The sequence below is a fragment of the Chionomys nivalis genome, chromosome 5 (genome assembly GCF_950005125.1).
Source record: "Chionomys nivalis chromosome 5, mChiNiv1.1, whole genome shotgun sequence".
Taxonomy (NCBI): Eukaryota; Metazoa; Chordata; class Mammalia; order Rodentia; family Cricetidae; genus Chionomys; species Chionomys nivalis.
The window spans coordinates 47,339,562-47,367,513 of NC_080090.1; the positions used below are offsets into that span (position 1 = coordinate 47,339,562).

A 27,952-nucleotide genomic window follows, 5' to 3' on the forward strand; every position below is an offset into this window, starting at 1 on the left:
GAATTTTTACTAAATTATATTTGCTCCTTATTCGTTATTTATTTTCTCCTTCGGCACCTTCCATTTTATATGTGGGCTGGTGGTGTTCTCTTCTGGCAAGATGTCCTCCAGCCTTGTTTCCCCCACAAGTGAGCTTCCTCAGCCACCCCGGCTAGCTTATACTCTAGCTGATATCTTTCAAGCCTTCCCGTGGAGTTAAGTTCTAGGCAAGGAGTCAATACAGGGCCCTGGGTTCTTATCCCCAAGCCACTTTGCTTTAAGAGTCAGAACAGCGATTCCACAAATCCCCTGTACGTCCACCTCCCAGGATGTTCCAGAAGCTCCTCCCATAGTGTTTCAACCTGTCTGGGGTATGATAGAGGAATTAAAACTTCCAGGGGACAGTTCTTGAGGAAAGACATCCAAAATATATGCTGGCATCTCCCACACTTGCACACACCCATACATGCACCAGCATGCAGATACAGACAGGAACACATGTGTACCACACCATATACACAAATGCACCTGCACACACATTTTTTATACACGTGAACCATACAGAAAAAAAAAAACATGCACACAGTAATTGAAGCTTCTGTGGCACTCTCTGATGATGCTGGCCTTGGTGGCTGTCCTGGAGGTCACATTTTGAGAAGCACTGATCCAAGGCTCTCGGTTGTCTGAAAATGAGCCAGGAAGAAGGATTGGGACAATCGGAAGGGAGGCCTGGGTTGCCAGTCGCTCGGATAAGCATCTTGTGTTGTGCTGCGAAATGAACTTGGATAATGCTGGCAGCCTTTTTGAGACTCAGTTTCCCCATCTGTAAAATGACATCACTGCTCTGCTTTTATCCTGCCTATTTTAGCTGCAGGATCAGTTCTTCATTCTTTATCCAGAAGCCTAGCACGGAAAACATAAAAATAGAGCTTATCAGGATGGAGGGAGGCCCGGAGCCCCAGCTGGTGATCTCCTCCTCTTCACCTTAGCACCTCTTCACACTGCCACTCGCCCACGCTTCCCTGGAGGAGTCTCAAACCTCTGGGTTTCACAGAACCCACTCTGCAGATCTCCTTGAGGGTTCTTGAAATCATTACATCTCCCCAAGTCACTAGCAATTCCTGAGTTTCTGCGTTTCTAGAGCGGTGTCGGTCTGGAACCTCCCCCTCCCCTCTCCCCTCTGCTTGTGCTCTGGCCGCGGCTGCTGTGTTTTAAATTATCATAAAGCCGCATGCCTAGAGAAGCCACCCTTCAAAAGTACACACTTCTACAACTGTGCTGTGTTCACAGTGCCCTGCAGCCATCACAGTCAGTTACATGAAATGTTCACGGCCCTAAAAAGAAACCAACCCATGCATCAACAGCCAGGGTTCTGTCAGTGTTCCCAGTTCTAGGTTATTATCAACCTGTGTTCTTCAGATACGCCTGTTCCTGTTTCTGTTCTTGGGTTTTATATAAGTAGAACCAAGCAATAGGTGGGTTGTGTGTGTTCTTTCACCTAGTCTCGTGCTTTCAAGATCCATGCATGTTGTAGCATGTACTGTCTATTTGTGGCCGAATAATATTCCAGGATATAGATAGACTTTTGCTCAATTTTTTAGCTAGGTTGTATTCTGCGCAAACATGTACATGATTTGCTTCTTTTCCATCCTGGTTCATTTTTAAATGTCTTCTCTGTGATAGCATAGTACCCTTCAGACCAAGGACAAAAAGAAAGGAAAGGATTTTTTTTCTTTTGAGATTGGAGATCAGTTTGTAAGTTTCCTCTCAGAGCTTTTGAGGTAGACACCTTGTCTGAGATTCACAAGGATGACCCCCGTCCTTGTAGACAATGGCCAACACCATAGGAATGACCTCTCTGTGTGTCCTTAGGAGGTCCTAGATCTCTTCTCCAGGTTGATTTGCCTGCAGCCTTGTGACAATGCCACTGTCCTTGAATACTGACTAGACCAGTCACATCACTGTGATCTCAGGGCTGGAGTCCTGGGGGTGATGGTGAGAATGGGGGAGTTGTGCAAACTCCATTAAGAATCTGGTGAAAGCTATGGATCCATTTCCTAGGAAATAAATACTTACAAATGGTATTCCCACATAATCTCAGGGGACCTGTAAAGTTTCTTAATCCAAACCCCAAGCCCTAGTTGAAGACCAAAGACGCTGTATCAGCTCACACCTGCCACGGTGGACTCCGGCTCTTGTCCCCACCATGGGTCACTTATTCCCTAAGCTAGGGTGACCTTGGATTAACTTTGGAGTCTGGTTTCCAAAAAAAAAAAAAAAAAGTCCAATGATTAAATCACTAGAATCTGTGACCCTTCCTCTGGTCAAACTGCATTCTCTTAAACAAGTCACTGCCCATTGCTTGGTGGGTGACTCACACACAGCCTTTTTACAATGGAAATACAGTACCCTGGCTTCTAAGTAAGATTAAGGGGTTGCAGCACTTTAAGGCTAAACAGTGGAGTCTTGATGGCTCTGGGCATAGAATTTAATAACGTAGAGAAGACTGTGTGTACTTTTTCTATTTTTTTCTCAACATTGTTTATATTTTTATAATTTTCTCAACACTTTTTACATTTATTTGTTTTTACTTCGTTTTACATTGGTATTTTGCCTGCATGTATGCCTGAGGCATCAGATCCCCTGGAACTGGAGTTGCAGACACTTGTGAGGTGCCATGTGGGTGCTGGGACCTGAACCTGGGTTCTTTGAAAGAGCAGTCAGTGCTTTTAACCATTGGGCAATCTCTCCAACCCCAACTCAGCACATTTTAAATGAAAATAATTTTAATGTTTGTACATGTATTTCCCAGAAGTAAATATATATATATATATATATATATATATATATATATATATATATATATATATATCCAAACTAAATACCTATATGAAGGATTTATCTAACACTGGGTTCTAATTGTTTGTTCTTCCCCTAAGGATACTGTTAGAAATCATGTTAGAAAGGCCTGTCAGTGTTTTCTTCTAAGTAAAATAAGCCAGAAGCACCTAAATGAGCAGCTTGTGGGAAGTGAAGCCTCCTAATGTAGCTAAAATGGTCAGGCTAAAACCAGATGTCATGGAACTGCTTCTCAGTAGCCTGGCACGGTGGCTGTCACCTGGAACAGAACTTCAAAGGGAAGTCACGTGAAATGATCCATATTTCACAGAATGATGGTTGAAATTTACCTCTAAAGTAAAACTGGATTTTTTTTTTTAAAGGGGGCTTGATTAAGGATGACTAGGAAGATTCTAGAATTGAGATATGAATGCTTGGAAACCACTTGACTTACATTTTCATGTGGGCTGTGCTTTGGAATATCAACCATTTAAGCCTGTATTACAGATCTCGTTTCTACTTCTGACCACCACCTGGACCACACTCCCTTGGCCTGTTTTGAACTATGCCTCACTAGCAAGGGGATGCAGTCTCCAGTATGACAATCACTCCCTGATTCTCACCGCCGGGAGAAAGTCTCATCTAAAGGCAGCTGTTGAGACATTTGCTCACCATACTTTTCCATCTTAAATATTTATTTTTTTCATTAAAATTTGTGAAGTACCAATAGAGGGGAAATTGTATATTAAATAGTTTCTCACTTGGCCTAGTGTGTTTTCATCTCGTTTCCGAGGTCAGATGGTCTTCACAGAAAGATAATGTACACACAATCTGTTCCACAAGGCAAAATGTGCAGCGCAGGAAGTCAAGTGAGATGCTTCTCACGTAGTAATCCTGGATCTGCAGGAACTTCCCCCTCTTCTCATGCCCTGAGGACCAATGTATCTTTGAGCTACTACCACCATTATTTCAGGACCTGGGCCAAGTGGACCCAACAGGTCACGGAGAGACTTAGAAGGTGCAGAACCATCTAGGCTGCAGGTAGAATGGAAAAGCAAGGCAATTTGCAAAGGGCGTCGTGACAAGAGCTAGCAGGGAAGATGGCAACTGGAAGGTTCCTCTGTGCATGCAGGCTTCCCATTTGCACTGAACAATAATAGATCACCCCCAGAAAGAGCCAAGAGTGGTGGGAGGGGGAGCTCATTATTGTTCAGAAAAGCAAGTTAGTCCAATACATGACCTATGGCAGGAAGATCCGGCAACAGGTGTGTGGATTTTGCCATCGCCTGAATAGCAATGGGGAATTCTTTGATATTTAGCACTCAGTGACATGAGGCACAGAGTCACTATGAAGGCATAATTGCATGCAGTGTATAGAGCTGAAGAGTGTTTAAAGAAATGTGCACAGCCATGTAGTCACGGACTGATGAGGGAAGTAGTGATATGACTATGTAGCAATCCCCTTTTTCTTTCTTCTTTTTTCTTCCTTCCTTCCTTCCTTTCTTCTTCCTCTTCTTTTTTTTGAGTCAAAGTCTTACTCTTTACCCCACACTGGCCTCCAACTTATAACAGTCTTTCTTCTCCCACCAAATGCTAGGATTCCAGGCATGAGTCAACAGGCCAACTCCACATACTTTCTCAACTGTATATTCATGTATTATGTCAGTGCTTGGGTAAGTCAAGGTCAGTTTTACATTCAGAATGTAATTCTAGTCCTACTACAGCGGTGAGAAAGCAAAGTGACAGAGATCCCATGCTCAAGCTGACCCTGGAGCAAAGAGGCAAAAATAACCATATTAAAACATTTTAAGTGAGGAGATGGCTCAGTTCATAGAGCAGATGCTATGTAAGTCTGAGGTTCTGCATTCAATCCCTGTTACCCACATAAAACGCCAGGGATGGCGGTATGTGTCCAGGCCAATGAAAGACCTGTAGACAGTCCTCTGGCCTCCACAAGCAAATGTGTAAGTGCACACACACACACACACACACACATCCTGCTTTACTTTATAAGCAGGATAAGATGTTTATTAGAACAGGAAGGTCATAATACTTATATATACAGTGTTATGATCAGGGGAGATAGTGGGACTACATGGAATCAGCACATGAAGGTATATCATGCCTAATAGGCTATGGTGTCCCTAACTTGTTTCCACACGGAAGGGCTTGTTCCTCACTAAGCCCTTAGACACAAGACACAGACCTTACCCTGTCCTAGCGTACGGAGGACAATTGCCATCTGTTTCCATTTTACCACTTCCACCAAGGTTGTTAAGAGAGTGTGTCTATTCTTGTCGGTGCTCTTTGCTCGGTCCAAAGCCTCTCGTGCATTGCTTCATCTCGTGCTTAGCTCTTCCGGCTAAGCATCATGCCCTAATGAATTTAATAAACGTGACTCATGTGTAGCAATCCAAAGGAAAGCTCGTGGGGCAAGTCAGTCACATGAGAACCAAAAGTGAGGATCTGATTCTGGGTCTTATTTCAATACTAAAAATGTGTTTGGAAGACTGTCAATATTCCCATATTCTTTTGCTTTAACATCTTTCTTTGTGATTCTGGTACAGAGTTCTGTGGAGTCTTTTACTTGTTTTTTTTTTTTTTTTAAGCTGCGGGTTTATGCTATTTACAAGTAAATTTTTCTTGAATCTGGCAGTGTGGCCAACAGGGGTTCTGATTCATCAGGACAAAACACCATGGGCCATTTGCTTCTTTTTCCTCCTCCAGTCAACTGAAGGGAGGAGGAGGTTGCCTCTGTGATGACCTGGTTCCTTCTCTGCCCTTTGTGGCTACTCAAGGAACTTGACCACATGATAGTATTTGGATTGCAACTACAGTTGGCAAAATGTTTTCGTTTCTAGAAACTCATAGATCTTCAAAATAGCTCTACAAATCTGATTGCCAGAAAAGGGCTTGGGCATTGAATTCTTAAGTAATGTTATGTAACTGAAACAGACCAGCCAAACGTTTTTGTTGTTGTTGTTGTTAAGTTCTGCTTTGTTCTTTATTGTCATATAGTTACATCCATTATGAACACATCTGATGTCTTGATATGTGGAAATCAACAGAAAAACATAGAATAGTCAAGTTGAGGTACTTATAATGTCCACTTCTTTAAACAGGGGTGGGGTTGGGGGAGGGAGCCATCATGTCTTTCTTGGCTATTTTTAAACAGGGAGCTAACACATATTCACTGAGGCTTGCTTAGCCCCATGTGGAAATCAGCAGTCTGTATTAGCTTTCGTGCTTCCGGGTCCAGGTCTTAGAGCTCTCACCTGTTGGAGGTTTACAGATGAGGAAACTGAGCTCGATATGAAGGCAGTATGGCTTCTGCCCTCTCACTGGGACACCGTCCAGGCCCTCCAGGTCCAAGCCAATCTCTCATCTCCTTGCTCCTGCTCAATCATCCTGCTTGCCAGCAACCAGAGTATTGCCACACGTCCTATGTCTTATCTCTGTGTTCGCATAGCTTTCTGATGATACTTTATTTAATTTTCATCTTCTCATGTGTCCTTTTGTCCTGGTTTTTATTTGCACTGTTCCTTTTTCTTTTCTTTTTTTTTTTTTTTTGGTTCCTAATTAATCATCCTTCTGAAAGTTTGCTAAAGAGTGGGTAAGTGCATTTTTCCTTTCCAAATAACAATGTTTTTTTGTGTTATTGTTTTTGTGTTACGGAAATACAAAATAATTCAAATGGATACTAAACTGTTCTAATAAATGTCAAGGAGCTGGCATATAATAATTTGTGTTGAAATTGCTTTTCCTTTTCCCCTGGCATTTAAGCAGATTTTTGTTTGTGGGGGTTTGTTTTCACATTACTATTTAAATTTAATCGACAGCACCAGTTTGGAAAATGATTGGAAAAACTTAGCTACAGCCTCAGCAGAAGGTCTAGCCTGGGTCTGCTTGTTGCTGAACAGAAAGAAAAGGAAAACAAATGTGTTGCTTATCACAATGGCTTAGAAAGAGACATTTTATCTGGACTGAGTCAAGACTGTAGTTAAAACTGATGTACTCTGAGGCATACACCCAAAGTACCTAGCAGGTTTTTGCAAGATCATTGTCTTAGTCAAATTCCCTTTGGAGGGATAGCCAAAATTGCTGGAGTTACATCCCCCAGCAATTTCCAAGAAATACCATTCCCCTTCCCAATGTACTAGATTATTATTGAATCAAGCTTTGTAAAATCCAGTTCAACACACTGCCAGGCCATTAAGCCGGCCACGTGTGCTGCTGTGTATATGGGCCCACACACATCAAAGGCACCTGAAGCCTTAGATGAGGAACAATGAGCGTGATGATGTTTTTCTAAGCTCTTTGGGTCTCTCTCTGTCAAAGACCAGAAGTCAGAATCTTAGAGCTGCTTCTAGGACTGTGGGAGCAAGCTAGGTCTGCAAGTCGGGCTTTATTTATAGATCGTATAGTCTAAAAGCCATGACCGCACGCAGCACTGTCAGCCTCCCTGACATGCTAAATGTGTCTTTCTGTCTTCTTTAGCATCAATACCATTCAAAAATAGATGAACTCATTGAAGAAACGGTTAAAGAAATGATCACACTCTTGGTGGCAAAGGTAACCTTCGGCTTCAGGTGAAAGGGGGCGTTGTGAGCGTTTCTTTGTTGTGTCTGCATTTCCATTAAAATGTAACACGTTAAAAAAAAAAAAAGTTGAGCTGGGTGCTCACATCTCTCAAGAAACGAGATTGTACATCACCCAGCCCCAGCTTGCGAGCATTTTCTGATGTTCCTGAGCTGTGTGAAGATCAATTGGTGAGACGGCATATGTTAACTTAATAAGAATGTGTCCCCAAACGTCGCACTAGGTTATGCAGGAAATGTTTGTTTTGTTTCTCAGCACTGACAAAGTTAGATTTTAAAATACGGAAAGTGAAGCGGTAATAAGGAATTCTGCCATCCCGAAAACCCCTTTCCCTCGAGTTTCACATGCAGTGAGAGTCATAATAAAACAGAAAAGTCAGATAAAGCTATTTCAGTCACCCTCATGAATTATAGAATTTTAACTAAGTAATGCTGAATGGGAAGACATTTATATTTGCCAGTGCTAAACTTCTGTTTCCCCCAAATTACTGATAAAATACAAATAAAAATAGATTGGATTAAATGTAGTGCTAATATGTAATGTAAAGACTGCTTTGCGCAGTTTGGGATTTTGAAAAAGTGCATTTAATATTATCGCATGCTATATGCAACGCAATAATATTTTGTCACTTTGCACTTCTGTAACACTCCGTATTTGCAATCACATAATAATGAAGAGAAAGCCGGATAAGTCAAATATTGCCGTGCAACGGCAGCCTTTTCCTTTCTCCAAAGTGAGAGTTTAAAAAAAAAATGGAATGCAGAAACGAGTAGGGGGCTGAGTCCTAGCCTCTGAGTGGCAAGGACATGTTGCTCTTTCTTGTAAATCAATTGTAATCTGAAGTAATAGTTTTTCCTCTTTGCTGTCTTACCAGTTTGTAACGATTCTGGAAGGTGTCCTGGCGAAGTTATCCAGATATGACGAGGGGACTTTGTTTTCTTCTTTTCTGTCATTTACGGTAAGGAAAGAGCATCCCGATTTCCTGGTTGTTGTTTGAGTTCAGCTGTTTTTCTGCTTGGGTGAGAAGTCCTGTGTGGTTTTGTTTCCGGGCGGCAGTGTGTGTTGTTTCCATTCCACCAGGAATGTGGCGTGTTAACGCTGGAGAAGAGGCAGTAACGGCACACAAACTCTCGGTTCTGTGCCCTTGTGGATGCACCGTATGCACACACATCCAGAGTAGCCTGCCTTTTCCCCACAGGGCTGTGGCAGGAATGCAGTGAGGGCCACCATTCTTACTAAAAAAATACATTTAGGGATTGTATATGACAAATGATTGTATGTGCCTTCAGCTCAGCTGAAACTGCAGGTGCCTTTTTTGATGGTCCCTGCTCTCCTAGTTACATTTTTTTCTTAATCAAGTTATTTACATACATTTCAAGTCCAGACCTCATAGAGCAAGGAGGCTGCTTTTCCAAGTGGATCTGCTCAGTACTCAGCCCCAGTCTACGGGAGTTGAAACATGGGGTCCATACAGGAGGAGTGCTTGCAGCCCGTGGAATTCCTCTGAACAAGGACTTCTCCGGTTCTGCCTGCCTGGGTGTAGGAGCTGTTTGTGTTTATATCCTCCCAAGCTGCTGACATAGCCTTTCCAAATTCTTTGAGGTTCTAGTTCTGTGCTAAAATGAGGTAAGGCCAAGACCAAAAGTTAAGTATCACGGGTAGAATTCCTCATCTTTGGAGTCCCACAGACATGAGTTCAAGTCTCTTCTGTAATACTGACAAGCTGTGTGAGCCTCACTAGGTCTCTGAGCCCGAGTTTCCTCACCTGGAAGGATATGGGCAGTGGATAATATCTCCCATAATTCCATAGTATTACCATAATGCCACAGGTGAAAGCATCATGGTCTTAGCTTATTAGGTAAGACTCGATAAAAGGCATCTACTACTAATAACAAGTAATGAATATGATCATGATAAATTACAATCATACCTGCATACAACTTCTTTACAGACATGTCCTAAAAATGAGTAAATAAACAATATAACCTATTTTGGTCCTCTCCTCCATTCGTGTTTTCCAACCAATGTTGACTGGTGGCATTTTAGTTACTAGATAGTATCCACCTATCAATATGCCCAGCTTGTTTTGATGTGTGATGTGACCTTCCAAAACATAAGGATGAGTTAATCCAGGAGTATGATGGTCTTCAGACCGAGAGTTCACTGTCAAGGGCGGATTGGGAAGCAGACAATGCAAAGGAATATTGCGTGCAACTTTCCTCTGCAAAATTATCTGTAATGTGTCATCTCTGGGAAGGAATCTGCCTATCCCACTCCTTTGACAAAGAAAGAAACCAAGACCCACAGAGGGGGAGTCATTTGTTCCGAGGTCACATAGCAATATGTAGAGCAGGGACATGAAACCAACTCCCCTGCCCATTTGCCACCCCGGGTGGCTTCTGGAGAGAGTGGGATCCCGCTGTCAAATGCCTGACACTGGAAGGCAGATGGGCGGGCTCATGAGTGGGAAAGACCCACAGAGAAGGGTTCAGGCCACATGAGTTGGAAATAGACAAGGGCTCCTCACTGCAACTGTGGAAACGATGAGGAAGGGGGTGGAACTAAGCACAAGATTTCTGCAAACTCCTCCTAATGCCCAGAGAAGACACTTGCTTTAAGACTTCATTTTGAGCCAATGTTTTCACTGTAGTGTATTTGAACTGATGACCCAGGAAGGCCCTTTTGCTTTTTGTTGCTTCCACTTTAGCTCCAGCCAAGACCCTTCTCTGAGATGAACTTTCCAAAAGATTTGTTCGCAGCTGGCTCAGTAGCAGCCAGATGAAGAATTCAGGGATCCCAGGAATCCCCGGGGAGAGTGAGAAACCCAGACCAAAGTGTCCCGTGGTGGCTTTGCACCTCCGCTTCCCATGCTCTCATCCTTCCTAAGACATTTTACAGCCTAGAGGCATACCCAGCGAAGACACTGTCATACCCAGAACATTCCAGACCTGTGCCGGGCCTGGAACGTCCCTCCTTGGTAACGCTCCTCCCACGTACTTGGCCATCCCATGGCCACAAGCACCCACTTCTCATTTGCAGCCTCCATTCTGCCAGGATTCCAGTATTAGAGAGGGGGAGCTGAACTTAGAGGTGGCAAGAATATCTCTCCACACATGCATCCTGAGTTCCTGCCTAAATTGCAGAGGGCCTTTGAAGGATGCTGGCAGCCCAGTGGTGTTAACTTCCCAGGAATGGAATAGAGGTGAAAGGGTGGGGGCAGTGGTAAGGGGGGCAGGGGAAAGGGGGAGGCAGTAAACGAGATATGCGGGGAACAAGTGTGGAAAGCAGCTGTGTATTCCAGGACCCAGGACAGAGGTGTGGCGCCTGTGCAGTCTGGCGTGCCTCCCTTTAATTCGGCTCCCATTTTTCTCGTGCCATTCTTCGAGCGTTACTGTGCACTTACCACATCCCCACCGCAGCAGGGCTGCCAAAGAGGAGCCATGTGCTCGGCCCCCCAGAAAGCTGACGCTCATCGACAGATATGCCACCCTGTCCCCCCTCTTTCTCCTGCTGAGCGCCTCCTTTCCTGGGTGGGTTTGATTTCGTGGTCCAAGCCAGACATTCTGGAAAACGTCTGCAGTGGCGCGGAGCAGGCAGGAATATTTATTTCTCATCTCCATCTGCATTGCTTCCTCTCTTGGAGAGGAGCTGGGGGAGGAGGGCGGATGAGATGTGGCTTCCTCGTGCCAGCCCAAGAGGCGCCCAAGCGCACCCTCCTCTCCTCCTTCAGGGGCCTCAGCAGCAGTAGCAGCCCGGGATTGAGGGAGGCGGGTGCCTCTCGAACTTTTCAAAGATCAGCCCAGTTGGAAGGTATAGTTAGCAACTATCCACCCATTCCCCTTGCCTGCAAGATGTGCTTTTATGGCAGCTGAGTCTTTGGAAAGGTCTCTGGCTTGTGGGTAGCTTCATGCTGTTCTTTTAGGAGGCCAAAAGGCAGGGCAAGTAGGTACCCAGATCCTTCAAATATTTTACCCCTTATCATTCAAATACTTTGCTCAGCCTTGTCCAGGGGTCAGCAGCAGAGCTGGTCCTGGGACCCACTCATTCACGCAGCGTCTCTTTACAGAGAACTGATAGGTTGGGTAGGTGATGGGGTCACAGCAATGCTCCAAAAGATACTCTCCGCCTTTTGGAGTTTACATTTGTTGATGGAGCCAGGCAGTGAGAAAGGAGAAGCATGAATGACCAAGGGGAAGGAAGCATTGCCTAAGGCACAAGCTGAGTAAAGAGGAAAGTGGGGGAAGATATTATTTCTACCAGGACAACCACACAATCACAATCAGAAACAGAAATTTCAGAGCCAGCTGAAAGAGCAAAGAGGAAGGGAAGGAAATATTCCCAGGAGCGGTAGCCACCAGTGGCTACAAAGCAATGGAGCAAGTGCATGAGTTACAATAAACATGAAGACAGCATGGGGTAGAGTAGCCAGGTTTGGGAGACGGAGACTGAGTTGGAGAGGTCAAAGGGGAAAGGTCCAAGAACTGTGATGTGATGTGTTGTACAGACAAGCTTGTGTCAGACAAGCTTAAAGAGGAGTCCAGAGAAAAAGGCAACCCCAAAGAGAAAGACCTGGGTAAGGAAGCTCAGCTCAGCCCCTTAGCATAGAGCTGGGTAACCCAAGAGCAATGTCCCATCTCCTACGTTTTAGCTGCCTTTGCTATGGTAGATAAATCCAGACATCTAAAAATAAGTCCAGGAGCTTAACTCCTGTTCCTTAAGTACTTGCTGATTGCCTGGCACAGACTAAGTAAGTGCTTTGAATATGTTTCTGGGACTCTCTGAGTGATCCATTCTACCAACACCCTTTAAAAAAAAATGTTGGAACCAAGGTTCAGAGAGATCGAGCCCCCACCCCAGGTCCACCTGAGCGTTCCTGTCACTAAGCTCCACTGGCTTCACAGTGGGGTGAAGACAGACATAGGATGGTCTAACTCCCATTCCCATACCCAAAGCACAGGGACATCAGATCCTCCAAGTCACCTGGATTTCAGCCAGATACAGCTCTTCCAAACACATCCATCCCAGTTACTTACAGAACATCACAGAAGCTTTCTGGGAATAGGAAGGAAAAGAAATCATTTCGAGACTGCAAAGAGCCTAAGTCCTACTGTGTGTCCAACCTTACCAGTCTCCAAGTGCTCGCAGCGGCTGGATTTTGCTTCTCGCCAGGAATCAAGTGGTTTTTCAACTTGTGAGTGAAGCAAAGGTAAAATAGTTCATCCCTCTAAAAATGGTGACAAAGGCTAGGTCTGTTCCCCTAAGCAACAGGGACAGCTTTCTCGAGGAACACCTTGAGACAGGTCTGTCCAGAGGGAACTGTGGTCGCGGAGGCAGTTGGAGGTTTAGAACAGGGCGAGGGTGCATAGCCCTTGGCTCAGGTTTTCTCGGTGCTCCAGTTTTGCTCTAGCTTTAGAAAGCACCCGGAGTGGGAGAGGTGGCTTTTTAAGATGCGGACTGGTGACAAGTGGCTCAGACTCATCCATCGTCAAAGGCTAAGAGTGTCAAGTTATCAACTGCTGGATTCTTGTGAGTCGGACCAGTTGGCTAATGCAGCAAGTGGAATGTCCTGCCTCCTATGCAGCTGCAGGCATGAGTGTCAGAACAAACTTACTGATTCTGAAATGAGTGTTCTCCGTGCGTTTTCTCCCTTCCTCCTCATAGCCAGGCTGAGCCATAGCTTCAGCTCTGACTCCCATGCTGTAGAGGAGGCCTGCTGAGTTAGTCTCCAAAACTCATGTGAATATTTTAAGTTACTCTTTTATTATGGCCACAATAATTACCTAGATTACAGAACCCATTAACGATGTCACCCAGTGATGCCTCGAAGACCCACCATTACTTTATTCCTAAGTAGAGGATATAACTGTTTCGGGGAGTCGGGGAGGGAGGCTGAAGAGATAGTCCAGTGGTTAAGGGCATTTGCTACACAACCTTGAGGATATGAGTTCAGATCCCAGCACCCACGTAGCAAACCCAGCATTGGATGGGGCAGAAAGAGGAGAGTTACTGAAGCATGCTAAATGTAAGCTGATCCAAGATACGTGAGCTCTGGGTTTATGGTGAGATCCCACCTCAAAGGAATAAGACAGAGACTGGTGGAGGAGAATACCCCATAACCACATCTGGCCTACACACACACACACACACACACACACATACGTACAGTACTCACACTAAATAATAGAACAATAAAATCTGGGCAGCACAATTACTTTATAGATAATTTATTCTAACCATCCTGTTTGGAGATATCACCCATGCACTGCCTTTGTGCTCCTACAAAATTTCAGGTATTATTTTGGTCCTTTAATCATCCGTTTTCGAGTCCATGCTACATGCTGGGTACGAGGGGCCCAGTCATAAATGAGAGAGCCCAGGCCTCTTGCTGTGTGCGTGATGGAGATACGTTACCCATTAGCAACCACAAGCATCATTATTGTTCACAGAGAGGGAAAGTAGTCAGTGCAAAGGAATCATAGAGCAAAGACACTCCACCTCTTCTTCAGAGATCAATGGAGAAAATTACTCGAGGGATGTGGACATGGTCCTGTATGGAGGGATGCAGATGTGTCTGCAGATAAGTGTGTGCACATGGGAGCTACGGGACAACTTCAGGTGCCCAGGCCAGCTGATCTCTCTCTCTCTCTCTCTCTCTCTCTCTCTCTCTCTCTCTCTCTCTCTCTCTCTCTCTTTCGGTAGAAATGAACACTGCCGTACCCATATTTTGGTAGATGGGTTCTGGGGACACAAACTCAGGTTCCCTTGTTTCCATCACTACTTGAGCCATCACCCCCGCCCCAGGAATGACTCTTAAACTAGAGCTGCAAAGAGAATCAGCATCTGACCTGGCAAAGCACAGATGTGGTTGAGACAGGGCACAGAGATCAGCTCCCTGGTAGACGTCAGTGGCAAGGTGTGATCTTCTGACCCTGTGAGCTGCCACTGGAAGGTGACTTTAAAAGCCCTATGTACTTTCCTAGTTCATTTTGCTCATCATGAACTAACAAAAGCCCTGTGCCCAGCCAGATCCCTGAGCTTAGAAGCACAGACCACCCCTGTCTTCTGCTAGTCTATTTCACTTGCCACCTCTCAATATTTCAGAGTTTGGCTTTGGTCTTTGGGGTCTGTGGTATAAGAGTTGAACTCCTGGTAGGGTAGCCTCATTTCAGGCTGCTGCCTTGAAAGTACAACTGACAATTAACACACCTGCTGACCAGAGCAACTTATGGAAGAAAAAGATACGCATCTGAAGTTAGCTGACTCCTCTGATATTCTCTGGGAAAAGAAAATAGCCTTTGAAAACAAACAAGAGACAGATACAGTATTTTTTTCAGACTCTCAGGTGTAGAGCAGGCAGCTCACAGAAATTCCATTATAAAAGAAATACCTAATGACTTTTTGTGCAGTGTCAAGTAGGCTAGTTGGAGGTTATGGAGTCCACCGTGGCCTCTGTAACAGTGGGAGCTTGTTGCGGGACATTTAGAGAGTGATGGCAAAGGACGAGCTGAGAGAAATTGACAGGCCATTGGCCACTTCTGAGATGAGGTTCTGTTATCTGCAGTGTGAAACTGCTGGTGTCAGTATCACAGAAATCCTAGAACAACTGGATACAGAAGGAACCATAGACCTTTCATGTAATAGCACTTCTAACCCTGGACATCAGTATACCAAGAACAGTAAGGAAGTTGAAGCAACCCAATCTGAATATTTCAGCAGTGTTCCTTAATGTGCTAGCCAGTTCTCCTCTCAGCCCAAACTTCTTAACATACATCAGGAAGCCATATTGTGAGGATTCACCTTCTAGTTCATTTCTGTGTCCGGAATTTTGACCTCAAAGGTATTTTCCATCACACTTAGTGTATTTAAACCTTTGTCTTTCACTTATACATAGTCTTTAGGACACTTCTCAATTAGTAAAAATATTGGTTAGGGCTGAGATTTAGATCGGTATTAGAGTGCTTGGCTAGCATGTATGTGGCCCTGAGTTTGAGCCTCCAAAAGAGAGGTAATAGGGATGGATAGAGAGAGAGAGAGAGAGAGAGAGAGAGAGAGAGAGAGAGAGAGAGAGAGATAAGTATATTTGGATGGAAAAATTGACAGACATGAGAGAAAAAATTTACAGATGAAAACTGAGATGCAGACAGACAGATAGACAGACAGACAGATAGACAGACAGACATATATAGATGACAGAATAGAGAAAGATAAGTATATTTGGATGGAAGGATAGACAGACATGAGAGAGAAAGCTGATAGTTGAAAGTTGGTAGAAGATAGATAGATAGATAGATAGATAGATAGATAGATAGATAGATGATAGATAGATAGATAGACAAATAGATACATAGATAAATTAGTGGATTAATGTGTCTCACTAATTACAATCATTACTCAGTCAGCCACCATGTTTTAAATGATTTCTGTAAGTAAATTACTGAACCAGGAAATGTAGGCAAAAGACTTTTAGTTGGGCATGTTGGTTTATGTCTTTAATCCCAGTACTTGGGAGGCAGAGACAGGAGTATCTCTGTGAGTTCAAGGCCAGCCTGGCCTGCATAGCAAGTTCCAAGATAGCCAGAGCTACATAATGCCTGTCTGAAATTTTTTCTAAATAATGTATTTGGCAAACATATAGGTATGTATTTATGTCTCACACACACATACACACATGTATCCTAGACATTATTACCTATAGTAAATTAATAAAGAGAACATCTGAGACTTTCTGACTTAGTGTTTCCAGTGTTGGCACTGTCTGCTTGGTTCCCACTGCTAATAAGATCCAATGTTCTTTGCTGCTTCCAGTGTCCACATTTATATTGTTATATGAGCCACCTGAAATTGACCATGGTGGGTTTTCCGTACTATCAATATTAGCCAACATACCAAGAAGAAATTTGTTTGCTGTTACTGTTTTGGTGTTATGTTATTATTGTCTTTTTAGAGGGAGGCAGAGATGAATCAGGCATAGGATGTAACTACATTGTAGCTAAGATGGTGTCAGTGTTAGATACTATAAAAATTTGGCATTAAGTACCCCAACCATATGTGAGAGGGTCGTTTTATCTGAACCCTCTTTTCACCTCTATCTTTATATCAAATATAATGTTTCTACTTAATCTGACCACATTTTATACGTCCCTAACATTTACGTGTGTCTGGGGGTGCGGGGAGCTCAGCTCAACTCTCTCAGCAAGCAAACATGTCTGCCTAGATTTAATGACTTCATGTTATGTGTATATTTTATTTATTTATTTACTTTAACCCTTTCTCTTATCTAGAGTGACACTGATTTCCCATTTACAGTAAAAATGGAGGGGGGTTGTGCCATTAAAAAGTTTACTCCCAAGTTAATCAGAAGAGGGATGCCCAGTACATAAACCAAAAATGGGCCCTGAGCTATAGGTACAAGAAAGTGGGACAGGTTCTAGGAGTTTGAATGCACAGAAACTTTTCTACCCACCCCATGTGTCAGCGGACCGGAAGTGAGGCCAGAGAAGGCGAGCACACTGCATGCCCCCTCCCATTCACAGAAACCTCCTGTGCCTTCACTTTAGAAGAAGAGGGGAGCAAGAAGAAAAATCTCTGTTACGCAACAGACCTAGAGCGTGAGTGTGGTAGGTACTGACAGACATGATCCATAGCCTGAGGACTGGGGAGATGGCTCAGTCAGTAGGGCTGGCTGTACAAGTGTCAGAACCTCATATCAATCTCCAGTAGCCATGGCAAAGCCAGGGATGGTACCACATGCTTCTCAGCCCTGGAGAGGCAGACAGCTCTGAGGTTCATTGACCAGCCAGCCCTAGCCTAACCGGTGAACCATGGGTCTCAGGAACACGGGTTAAAACAAGCCCATCAGCATCCAAGGAACAGACTTGAAGTTGATCTCTGGCACATTGCCACAAACACACACACTCTACTTCAAGTTCAAATATAGGAGTCCTAGAGAGAAGTGAAGCATCGGGGCAGTGGTGACCATGGTGATCCCTTCATTCACAAGGTGTCTGTAAAGCAAGAGTTCAGTGAAACCACTGAAGTACAGTGCTCCATGGGTGGAAAGTTTGGGGATCAAACTGCCAAGCAATTCTCTCAGAGATAGAGTTTAGGAATAAATGACAAAAAAAAAATGCAGGCAAATTTTATATGACAGTCAGGACAGTGGGAACTAGGAACTCAATGCCCTTGCAGGAAGCAGTTGGTTTCTAAGGGTATATTAAGGTAGGTTCCTGGTAAACAGAAATCTGCCTTACAAGATTCCTGAGGTACCGCGCACTGCGTCCCCCCGTGTCTGCACTCAGTGCGCTATTACCCAGTTCACGAGCTTTGGGCAAGGGGGCTGGAGGTTAAAATACACAGACACACACAGACAGAGAGACAGTGACATGGGTCATCCTTGAATTCCCCAAGAATGCCCCCTTTATTGTGTTCAGGGGCAGATTATATAGAGATAGCCATGCACCAGCCAAACCCACCAGAAACCACTCTCTGCCATCAGGAACTCCTGAAGGTCTCATGCTCAGAGCAGCTCTAAGCACTCAGATCAGGGGATTACAAGAAATTCAGGATCTGGGATCTCACTGCTCCCAACACTGAGGAATGCTGAATTTATGCTTGTTTCCCCAAGAACAATCCTGTTTCCCCAAGCAGAGCCCTTTGTTTAGGATACTGTCACCAGCGCTGCCATTTGGGGGGGGGGGGCTCTTTGAACCTGTTGCTATGCAGGAGAATCAGCAGAGTCTTTGCCCGCTCAGCACCATGGTTGTTCTGAAGCTGGACACAGAACGAGGAACCTGTCTTCTTGGAGTCTGGGTTCTATTCAACTTCTTGTTGAGGCATGTCCAAGGGAAAAATCAAACCCCATACATGGCAGGGCCGGGCCATGACCCCACTTCTAGTCAACACAAGTAGCTTTCATGCTTGCTTGGAACGTCTACATAATTACGACTTTGTAATTCACAGCTCTGAGTTTCCGAGATGCAAGCGTGTCCGCGAAAGAGACAGGTTAGCTCCTGCCGTGACTAGCTGTGAGTCTTCTAGGAAGTCCCTCAACCTCCCTGAGCCTGCTCTCCTCATCTGTCTGCATGAGGTTCATCAAGCTGGGCACTTGACACTTTGCTCAGCCTCAACTAGGCTAGACTAAACGTACAAGGATGTGTGCATCCTTCAGGCTGAGCAGCGCGGAGAGAGGCCGGCTCTAAAGGAGTCCATGAGCCCTGTCAAATTCCTGTCTGAGAAGGGAGGATTAGGACAGAAGCAAGGGACACTGGAAGGAAAAATGGGTCTATTTGGCTCAGGTATCTGTTCAGAATCCCCCTGGGGTGTGGGGGGGCGTTGAGAACATAGCCTCCCAAGATCTATTTTCCTAGCATGGTGCCCCAGCAAAGCAGACAGGGTCATTCTCCTGCAAATAAATCTGCAGCTCCTGAGCAGGGTGTGGAATAGGATGTTTGTGCTTTGGTAGAGACATTCACCCACCTCCTGCCCAGCTCCCTAGCAGCGATACAGAAAGGTGGGGGCTAAGAGTAGGGTGCTGGTACAGTCTGTGGGAGCACTGTTACCCTCACTACCCCTGTAGTAGTTGACTTATTTAGAGTTTCTGTTGCTGTGAGGAACCGCAATGAACAAAAAGCAAGGTATTTGTTTGGCTTACACTTCTGCATTTTAGTTCATCATTGAAGGAAGTCAGGACAGGAACTCAAAAAAGACAGGAACCTAGAGGCAGAAGCTGATGTAGAAGTCACAGAGGGGCTGCTTACTGCCTAGCCTCTCAAGGCTTTTTCAGTCTGCTTTCGTATAGAACCCAGAATCACCAGCCCAGGGGTAGCACCGCCCACAATGGGCTGGACCCTCTCCATCTATCTTTAATTTTAAAAAATGCCTTGCAGGCTTGCCTACAATCCGATCTTATGGAGGCCTTTTCTTAATTGAGGTCCCCTCCTCTCAGATGACTTTCGCTGTGTCAAGCAGACATAAAACTAGCCAACATAGAATTAAATCACAGCCAAGACTTATGAACATGGGCAACCCAAGTATTCACTGACAACCCTGCCACCAGGGCTCAGTGTTCTTGTGTGCAGATGTCTGGGGAGAAGCCATAGTGCTCTCTTGCCTTCCCCTGGCCCCCTAGAGAGCTGCAGTAATCCTTGATCTGGAGATCTGGAGAATACCTTGAAGTGCATTCCAGAGTATTCACTATAGTTACACAACTGCTTATGAAGTCTTGTTTGTGAAGGTTAAAAAAAAAAAATAGAACGTTTTTTGCTTACGGTAGTGTCATTGAATCTTTACCTACATCCTGAGCAACTTATCCTGTGGAAAACCTAGCTGTGGCCACCATGATTACCATCACTCACAGATAAGGAAACTGGGACTCAGAGAGGCAGAGAAGTGTGTGACAGTAGAGGGTCTTTTGCTGCCAAATCAAAGAAGCTCTCATTGCAGCTCTTTTCTGTCCTGGCTGTGTGTTTCACGGAGCAGCTCAGCCTCCTGGAACCCAGCCTTCACACCCCCAAAATCAGGCAACAGGCTTAATGAAGGAAAATAGCAAACTAGGCACCCAGGTAATGTGTGTGTGTGAGTGTGTGTACATATAAACCCATCCATATTTTCTGCATGGCTGTTCCCGAAGACATGTAGTGACTGAGAGAATAAGAGCAAAAGTTGAAATGTGGCCGATATTCTGTGTTCTGTTACCTGAAATTTTTAAAAATGTACTCTCCACTACTAGGCCACTTAAGGAAACATTCCAAAAGATGGATAGATAGATAGATAGATAGATAGATAGATAGATAGATAGATAGATAGATAGATAGATAGATAGATAGAGGTATAGATATAGATAATGTTTCACTTCTTTCCTCAAGCATCAATTCCAAAAGGAATTGATTATTTTTGAGCCAGAAACTACTTATGGGAAATCGCCAGTGTCACAGTTCTCGTGTATCTAAAAACAGCACCCAGACATGGGCCTCCCCTAAAACACACAGAGAAAAGGGGCCGTATGAGTGTGTTTGCCCATGTAGCATTGTGAGGGCTTTTCTTTTTCTGATTGTGGTAAGACACACATGACCAAATGCATTGTTTTAACTCTTTTGAAGTGTACAGTTGGACCGTTAGACTTTCGTGCTGTTGGTCAGGGAGCACCTTTTCCTTCTGCAAAGCTCTTCTCATCTTAAAGAACTCAGATCTGCATCCCTTTATTCTGCTCACATGGACTAGAGCACTTCACAATTGGCCCAGTATGCCCTTGATCTTTGGCAAGCAATGAAGACATTTCATCCCCTCTGGTGGCACAGCTCTGGGAACCCATCCTGCTGTCTATGATTCCACACGCACTCCAAGGATGGTGTTTTTCTCCAGTCCTCAGGAAGCACTGGAAGGGGTTTTCACTGTAATTGTCACTTGGCCCCAGGCGGGAGCCACTGAGGCTTGCTCAACTGCTCACCCGCACACGCAGTCCCAGTACATCCCACCCACTCACACATTCTGTTTCACCCAAGCAGTCAGTCCCTCGGTTGGCACTCGGTACACATTCCTCTTCCCAAGACGCACTTCGAGCATCCAGACTAGGGCTGGGGAGTGGCCAAGTGTTGCTTTTGCCTTGGTAGAGGGCACACGCTCCATCCAAGCCATGACTCCATTGAAGAGAGGCACCAACAAAGTTACTTTTCAAAAAGAGGCAACCTTCCCATAAAATGCCCTTCTCCTCTGAAGGGTTCACTGTTCTGCACTTGCTTTGCTTTTTAAACAGTTCACCATAAAATTAATGTAAAAACATACCTCAAAAAATAAAATAGTGAGCCAGATGGCTCTAACAGCCAAGACTGAGAACCTGAGTTCAGACATTAGAATGCACACAGTAAAAGAAAAGAACCAGCAGTCACAAGGTGTCCTCTGACCGTCACACACCCACCATAGCACACGTGCATACATGCATGCATGGATAGATGGATGGATAGATAGATAGATAGATAGATAGATAGATAGATAGATAGATAGATAGATAGATACAGATAGATGATAGATACATAGATAGAAGATAGATAGATAGATAGATAGATAGATAGATAGATAGATAGATAGATAGATAGACAGACAAAGACAGATAATAGATACATAGATAGAAGATAGATAGATAGATAGATAGATAGATAGATAAAGACAGATGATAGATACATAGGTAGAAGATAGATAGATAGATAGATAGATAGATAGATAGATAGATAGATAGATGGATAGATACACACAGACAGATAAATTATAAATACATAGATAAATGATAGATAGACACAGACAGACAGATGATAGATACACACAGATAGATAGATGATAGATACATAGATAGAAGATAGATAGATACACTCAGATAGATACATAGATAGATGATAGATAGACAGATAGATAGACAGACAGATAGATAGACAGACAGATGATGGATGGATAGATGGATTTATATATACATAAACAAATTTAATAAAAATTTTGAAGAAATCATATAGAGAACTCAATTTAAAAAGTAATAATACATCTCTGACCTTCCACTTACTCCTAGCATTTTTGTCTGAGGGCTCCATTAGAACCCATTCAAGGGGCTAGGGAAATGACTCAGTGTGCAAAGTGGCTGTTGATTAAGCATGAGGACCTGAATTTAGATCCCCAGCCCCTATGAAAAATCTGGGTAAAATGATGTACATCTATAACTCCAGTGTTGGATGAGGAAGAGGTGGGCAGATCCCTGAAGCTTGCTGTCTTGCTAGTTTAATCAAAATGGCTGTCTCCAGGTTCAGCAAGAGACCCTGCCTCAAAAGAGAAGGTGGAGGGTAAGAGAGGAGGACACTGAGTCTATCTCTGGCCTCTCCATACCGATGCATCCATCACACAGAGAAAGAAACAGAGACAGAGACAGATGGAGATTTCTTTAGAAAACCATTTCGTTTACCTTATAGCTAACTGATACTCTTCTGTGAATGTTTTCTTGGCTTCATTTTGTTTTCCTTTGTTTTGTTTGGCATGTTTTAAAACAGGGTGTTGATATGTGACCTAGAGTGGCCCCCAATGGCCATATAGCTTAACTGGCCTTAGACTTGTGTCCCTCCTTGGTGTAGGAGGGTCTTCTGTCTATGTGTTACTTTCATTGGTTAAATAAAGAGACTTCCTTGGCCTAGTTGATAGGGCAAACGCAAGTAGGCGGGAAGACAGAACAGAATTCTGGGAGGAAGAAGGTAGTGAGGCAGACACCAGGGCTCTCTTCTCCGAGATGGATGCTGGTTAGACTCATGCCGGTAAGCCACAGTCAAGTGGCGATACACATTAATGGAGATGGGTTAAATTAATATGTAAGAGTTAGCCAATAAGGGGCTGGAGACAATGGGCCAGGCAGCAATTTAATTAATACAGATCTCTGTGTTATTATTTCGGGCATAAGCTAGCCAAGTGGCCAGGAGCCAGGTGGCGGGAAGCAGCCTGCGCTCCTTTTACAACACCTCCTGCCTAGACGCATGGCACCACATCTCGTTCATGGGCATAGTCCGTGACTGGCCAAACGGAGCTCACCTGTCCTTCCTCCTTATGTGAGACTTTTCCTCACTTTACCCCTTCCTCTCCCTCCTCCTCCTAGGGTTGGCAGGACTGTCTCCTCTTCGTAGCTTTAGAACTAAGAATTATAGCTATTGGCCTTTCCTTCTTGTTTCCCCCACAAAATGAGATTGCTGACACCCAGCACCCAAACCCTTTTTGATCTGCTTCAAACTCTAGTAGGAACTAGAGATAGAGCTGCACGTTTCTCCCTCCATTCCTGTTTTTCAGCAACTGTGTTTGTGAATGTCTTGAGTCTAGACTCCTGACAAGACTTCTTGTAAGGATAAAAATTGTCTGTCCAAACTGTCCTCAGTCGTCACTACCCGTAGCTCACCAGGACTGAATTAAAGCACAAAGGTTCACATTTCAATCATCACACGTAGCTGTTGAGTAGTGCAGGGGAAGAGCAACCTCCACATGCAGCCATATTAGGCAGGACAACCTGCTTCCCCAGCAGAAGTGAGAGTAATGGCTGAGCCATCATTCTTCCCTGCCCTGGGTGTGACTGGAGAACTCAGCCTCTCAGTGAGGAGATCCATCATTCCCATTTTGCAGGTCAGAAAAAAAAATGAGATTAAGAAATGTGTTTTGTGAGTGGTTGAACTAGAACACGGCCACATATATCCAACTCCAGAACCCCTGCTTATAAGCCTGGACTGCCTCAAATCCCAATAAGCACTCCCCACAACCCTTTCCTGATCCATATTCTGCTGCTCAGGACAGGGTCATAGCTTCCCCCTGGCTGACCAGGGAAGTACATATCACAGAGGTTGTATTTATTTCATTATTTATCATTTCATTCCATTTGTGCCCTAAAACGAAAGCCTGAGAACTGGATGTGAGGCAAGAATTTGGGCAAATGTAGGAAGTCTTGAAACATGGGTATTTGGGCTCCCTGCCCATTCACAAGAAGCTTGTTCCTTTGAGCTGGTAATTCCAGCAGCAGCAGGACATGGGTCAGCATGTCTCGATGCTCATACCACCCTGAAGGCCTTGCCTAATCTTGAAAGCCCTGGAATGGGAGTATAGTATGTGGTGAGAGGCCACCATGCCTCTTTACAGCAGCCTTTGAGCAATTCCCACAATAGCCTAAGAGGTTGGGTGACCAGTTTGCCGCTAAGAGGGTTGCTAGGAGAGTCAATGTGGCGGCACCCAGAACTGCCTGGCACAGGGAAAGCGCCTGGCATAGGCAGCCTGTCTCTTCTCCCTCTCTGCCTTTGCCAGGTCTCCCTGCTGGTCTTGCTTCATTGTCTGCTCCCTGTGTAGATAGCTGCTCTTTATTTACCTTGAATGTTTTTTCTTCCCTGTTACGATAGCTTTTCCCAGTTACTTATTCTTTCCAGAACAAGTATGGATACTGTGAACACTAAACTATTAAAGTATTTCTTTCTTTTACCCCTACAGTATTTATAAACCTTCCAAGGTGTGGGAAATGCTTCCTGTCCTACATTCTTCCTAGAACCTGAGTCTTGTGCCCTCTGAGAAGGAATCTAAGTAAAAACAATTAACCTGATCCTCATTATAATATAAGGAATGGAGCCAGCAGGCTAGGCAGCTGGTTGAAGTCTTCAAGCAGTTAATGGTCAGCATAAGATTGGTGTTTTCTAATTCTTTTTTGTTTTCTTTTTTTAATTGTTTTTATTGAGCTATACATTTTTCTCTGCTCCCCTCCCTGCTTCTCCTCTCCCCTTCTACCCTCGCCCATAATCCCCATGTTCCAAATTTTCTCAGGAGATCTTGTCTTTTTCTACTTCCCATGTAGATTAGATCCATGTGTGTCTCCCTTAGGGTCCTCTTTGTTGTCTAGGTTCTCTGAGAGTGTGATTGTAGGCTGGTTTTCTTTACTTCATGTCTAAAAGCCACTTATAAGTGAGCACATATTATATTTATCTTTCTGGGTCTGGGTTACCTCACTCAATATGATGTTTTCTAGATTCACCCATTTGCCCACAAATTTCAAGATGTCATTTTTTTCTGCTATGTAGTACTTGATTCTGAAATGTACCACATTTTCCTTATCCATTCTTTGGTCAAGAGTTATTTAGGTTGTTTCCAGGTTCTGGTTATGACAAATAATGCTGTTATAAACATAGTTGAGTAATGTCCTTGTGGTACGATTGAGCATCCTTTGGGTATATACTCAAAAGTGATATTGCTGAGTCTTGAGGAAGGTTGTTTCCTAATTTTCTGAGAAATTGCCACACTGATATCCAAAGGGGCTGTACCAGCCTCCATTCGCACCAGCAATGCAGAAGTGTTCCCTTTACTCCACATCTTCTCCAGCATAAGTTGTCATCAGTGTTTTTGATCTCGGCCATTCTTACAGGTGTAAGATGGAATCTCAGAGTTGTTTTGATTTGCATATCTCTGATGACTAAGAATGTTGAACATTTCCTTCAGTGTCTTTCAGCCATTTTAGATTCTCTGTTTAGGTCAGTACCCCATTTTTTTATGGATCATTTCTTCTTTTGATGACCATTTTTTTTTTTAGTTCTTTATATATTTTGGAGATCAGCCCTCTATCTGACATGAGATTGGTAAAGATCTTTTCCCTTTCTATAGGCTGCCATTTTGTTTTGTTGACCATGTCCTTTGCTTTACAGAAGCTTCTCGGTTTTAGGAGGTCCCATTTATTAATTGTTTCTCTCAGTGTCTGTGCTACTGGAGTTATGTTTAGGAATTGGTCTCCTGTGCCAATGTGTTCAAGTATACTTCCCACTTTCTCTTCTATGTGGTTCAGTGTGGTGGGTTTTATGTTGAGGTTTCTGATCAATTTGGACTTGAGTTTTGTGCATGATGATAGATATGGATCTATTTTCATTCTTCTATAGGTTGATATCCAGTTATGCCAGCACCATTTGTTGAAGATGCTTTATTTTTTTCATTTTATATTTTTTTGCTTCTTTGTCAAAAATCATGTGTTTGTAGGTGTGTGGATTGAAATCTGGGTCTTCAATTCAGTTCTATTGGTCCTCCTGTCTGTTTTTATGTCAATACCAGGCTGTTTTCAGTACTGTAGCTCTGTAGTAGAGCTTGAAGCAGGGATTGTGATCCCTCCAGAGGTTCCTTTATTGTACAGGATTGTTTTGGCTATCCAGTTTGTTTTGGTTTGTTGTTTTTTCATATGAAGTTGAATATTGTTCTTTCGAGATCTGTGAAGATTTTGCTGAGATTTTGCTGGGCATTGCATTGAATATGTAAATTGCCTTTTGGTAAGGTTGCCATTTTTACTATGTTAATTCTACATACCCAAGAACATGGGAGATCTTTCCATTTTCTGGTAGACTTCAAACTAAAATCAATCAAAAGAGACAAAGAAGGACATTTGATATTAGTCACAGGACAAATCCATCAAGAGGAAATCTCAGTACTAAACGTTATGCCCCAAATACAAAGGCACCCTCCTATGAAAAGAAACACTTCTAAAGCTTAAATCATACATTAAACCCCACACACTGATAGTGGGAGACTTCAGCACCCCACTCTCACCACTCCATAGGACTGCCAGACAGAAACTTAACAGAGAAATAAGGGAACTAACAGATGTTATGACTCAAATGGACTTAACAGACATCTATAGAACATTCCATCCAAACAGAAAAGAACATACCTTCGTTTTCTAATTCTTTTTACACACTGAGCTATCTTGACCTTAAGTCTGTCCTAATCCTCTTAGACTCAGGAGATGGCTCAGTCTATAACATGTGGAGACCTGAGTTCAGATCCCTAAACATGTGTAAAAGGCCTGGCATGATGTCTTGTACCTGTAAGCCCCAGCATAGTGTCATAGTGAGATGCCAGAGACAGGCAGATTCCCGCAAGCTCCCAGGCCATCGAGCCTGGCATACACGATGAAGTTCTAGGCCATAGACAGACCTCGTCTCAAACCAAAAGTTTTAAATGTGCCTGACAATCAGCACCCTAAGTTGTCCTCCGTTGTCCTCCATCCACCTACACACACACACGTACACACACGTGTGCACACACACGTGCACACATGTTCTTGCACCCACATGTGCACCTATATGTGCACTCACTTTTTAAATATATATTTATATTTATTTATTATATATTTATTTAGATTTAGATTTATTATATATGTATATTTATATCTTTATTATTTACTTGTGTATATTTATATATGTCTTTTTCAATTAATAAACTACAGGACACATGCACATAGGCATATGTGCAAGCTGAGGCTATGCTATTAATATTGCCATTAGCCTTCTGCCTTTATCAGACAGAAAACAGATGCTTAAAAAATATCAATTACCTGCCCCACCTTGGCAGGTAACAGAACCAGATGGCCACTGAGTCATGGGTGTTCTGACCCCCACTTTGCCTCATATGTGTGGCAAATACCAGTTCCTTTAGAACTCAAAGATCCTCATTGTGCTTTTTTTCCTAATTGTGCTCTCAGAATACTGTAGCTCAGAAAAGCCACTTCTAGAAACCTCTAGCTTGAGTAAAGAGTAGCTTACCAAATTCCTTCCAATTGTTTTTTTATTTTTCTCCGTGCCTAGTGGTGAGGAAAGATAAAGAGGAGCTCTTGTTCCTTCACTGACTCTGTTTTCTAGGGCCAGGCTATAAGGAACTGCAGTGGATCCCAAGGACCTGGCTTTGATCCTTGGAACCTATGTGACAGAAAGAGAGAACTGACTCAGAAAGGGCACCATGTACATGCACACATGTGCATGCACGCTCTCTCATTCTCTTTCTCTTCTGTCTCTCTCTGTCTTTCAATCAATCAATGTAATAAAAGTTTGTAAAAAGCCTGTATCCATAGATGAAGATAAAGCAGGTTTAAAAACTGAACTAGTAAGCGATAAGATTATTTTATGGATGAAATCGCTATGGCCAAGTCACCCTTTTGCTTAACGGCCTTGACTGCATTCACATGGCTAAGAAAGCCTGTGTCTAGGTGAGCAAAGCAAGAAGGTGTCAGGTCCCCCAGGCA

General features: G+C 43.7%; 1 protein-coding gene across 5 annotated transcripts in view; it reads left to right on the forward strand.

Moving 5' to 3' along the window:
• The window catches only part of Cadps (calcium dependent secretion activator), a 449,091-nt gene that overhangs the window by 369,764 nt on the left and 51,375 nt on the right, over nt 1–27,952 (forward strand). For all 5 annotated transcript variants that reach the window (XM_057770611.1, XM_057770615.1, XM_057770612.1 and 2 more), the window contains 2 exons: nt 7,315–7,389; nt 8,291–8,374. In XM_057770611.1, coding sequence (XP_057626594.1) covers nt 7,315–7,389; nt 8,291–8,374 — 159 coding nt within the window. The remainder of the gene's footprint in view (nt 1–7,314; nt 7,390–8,290; nt 8,375–27,952) is intronic.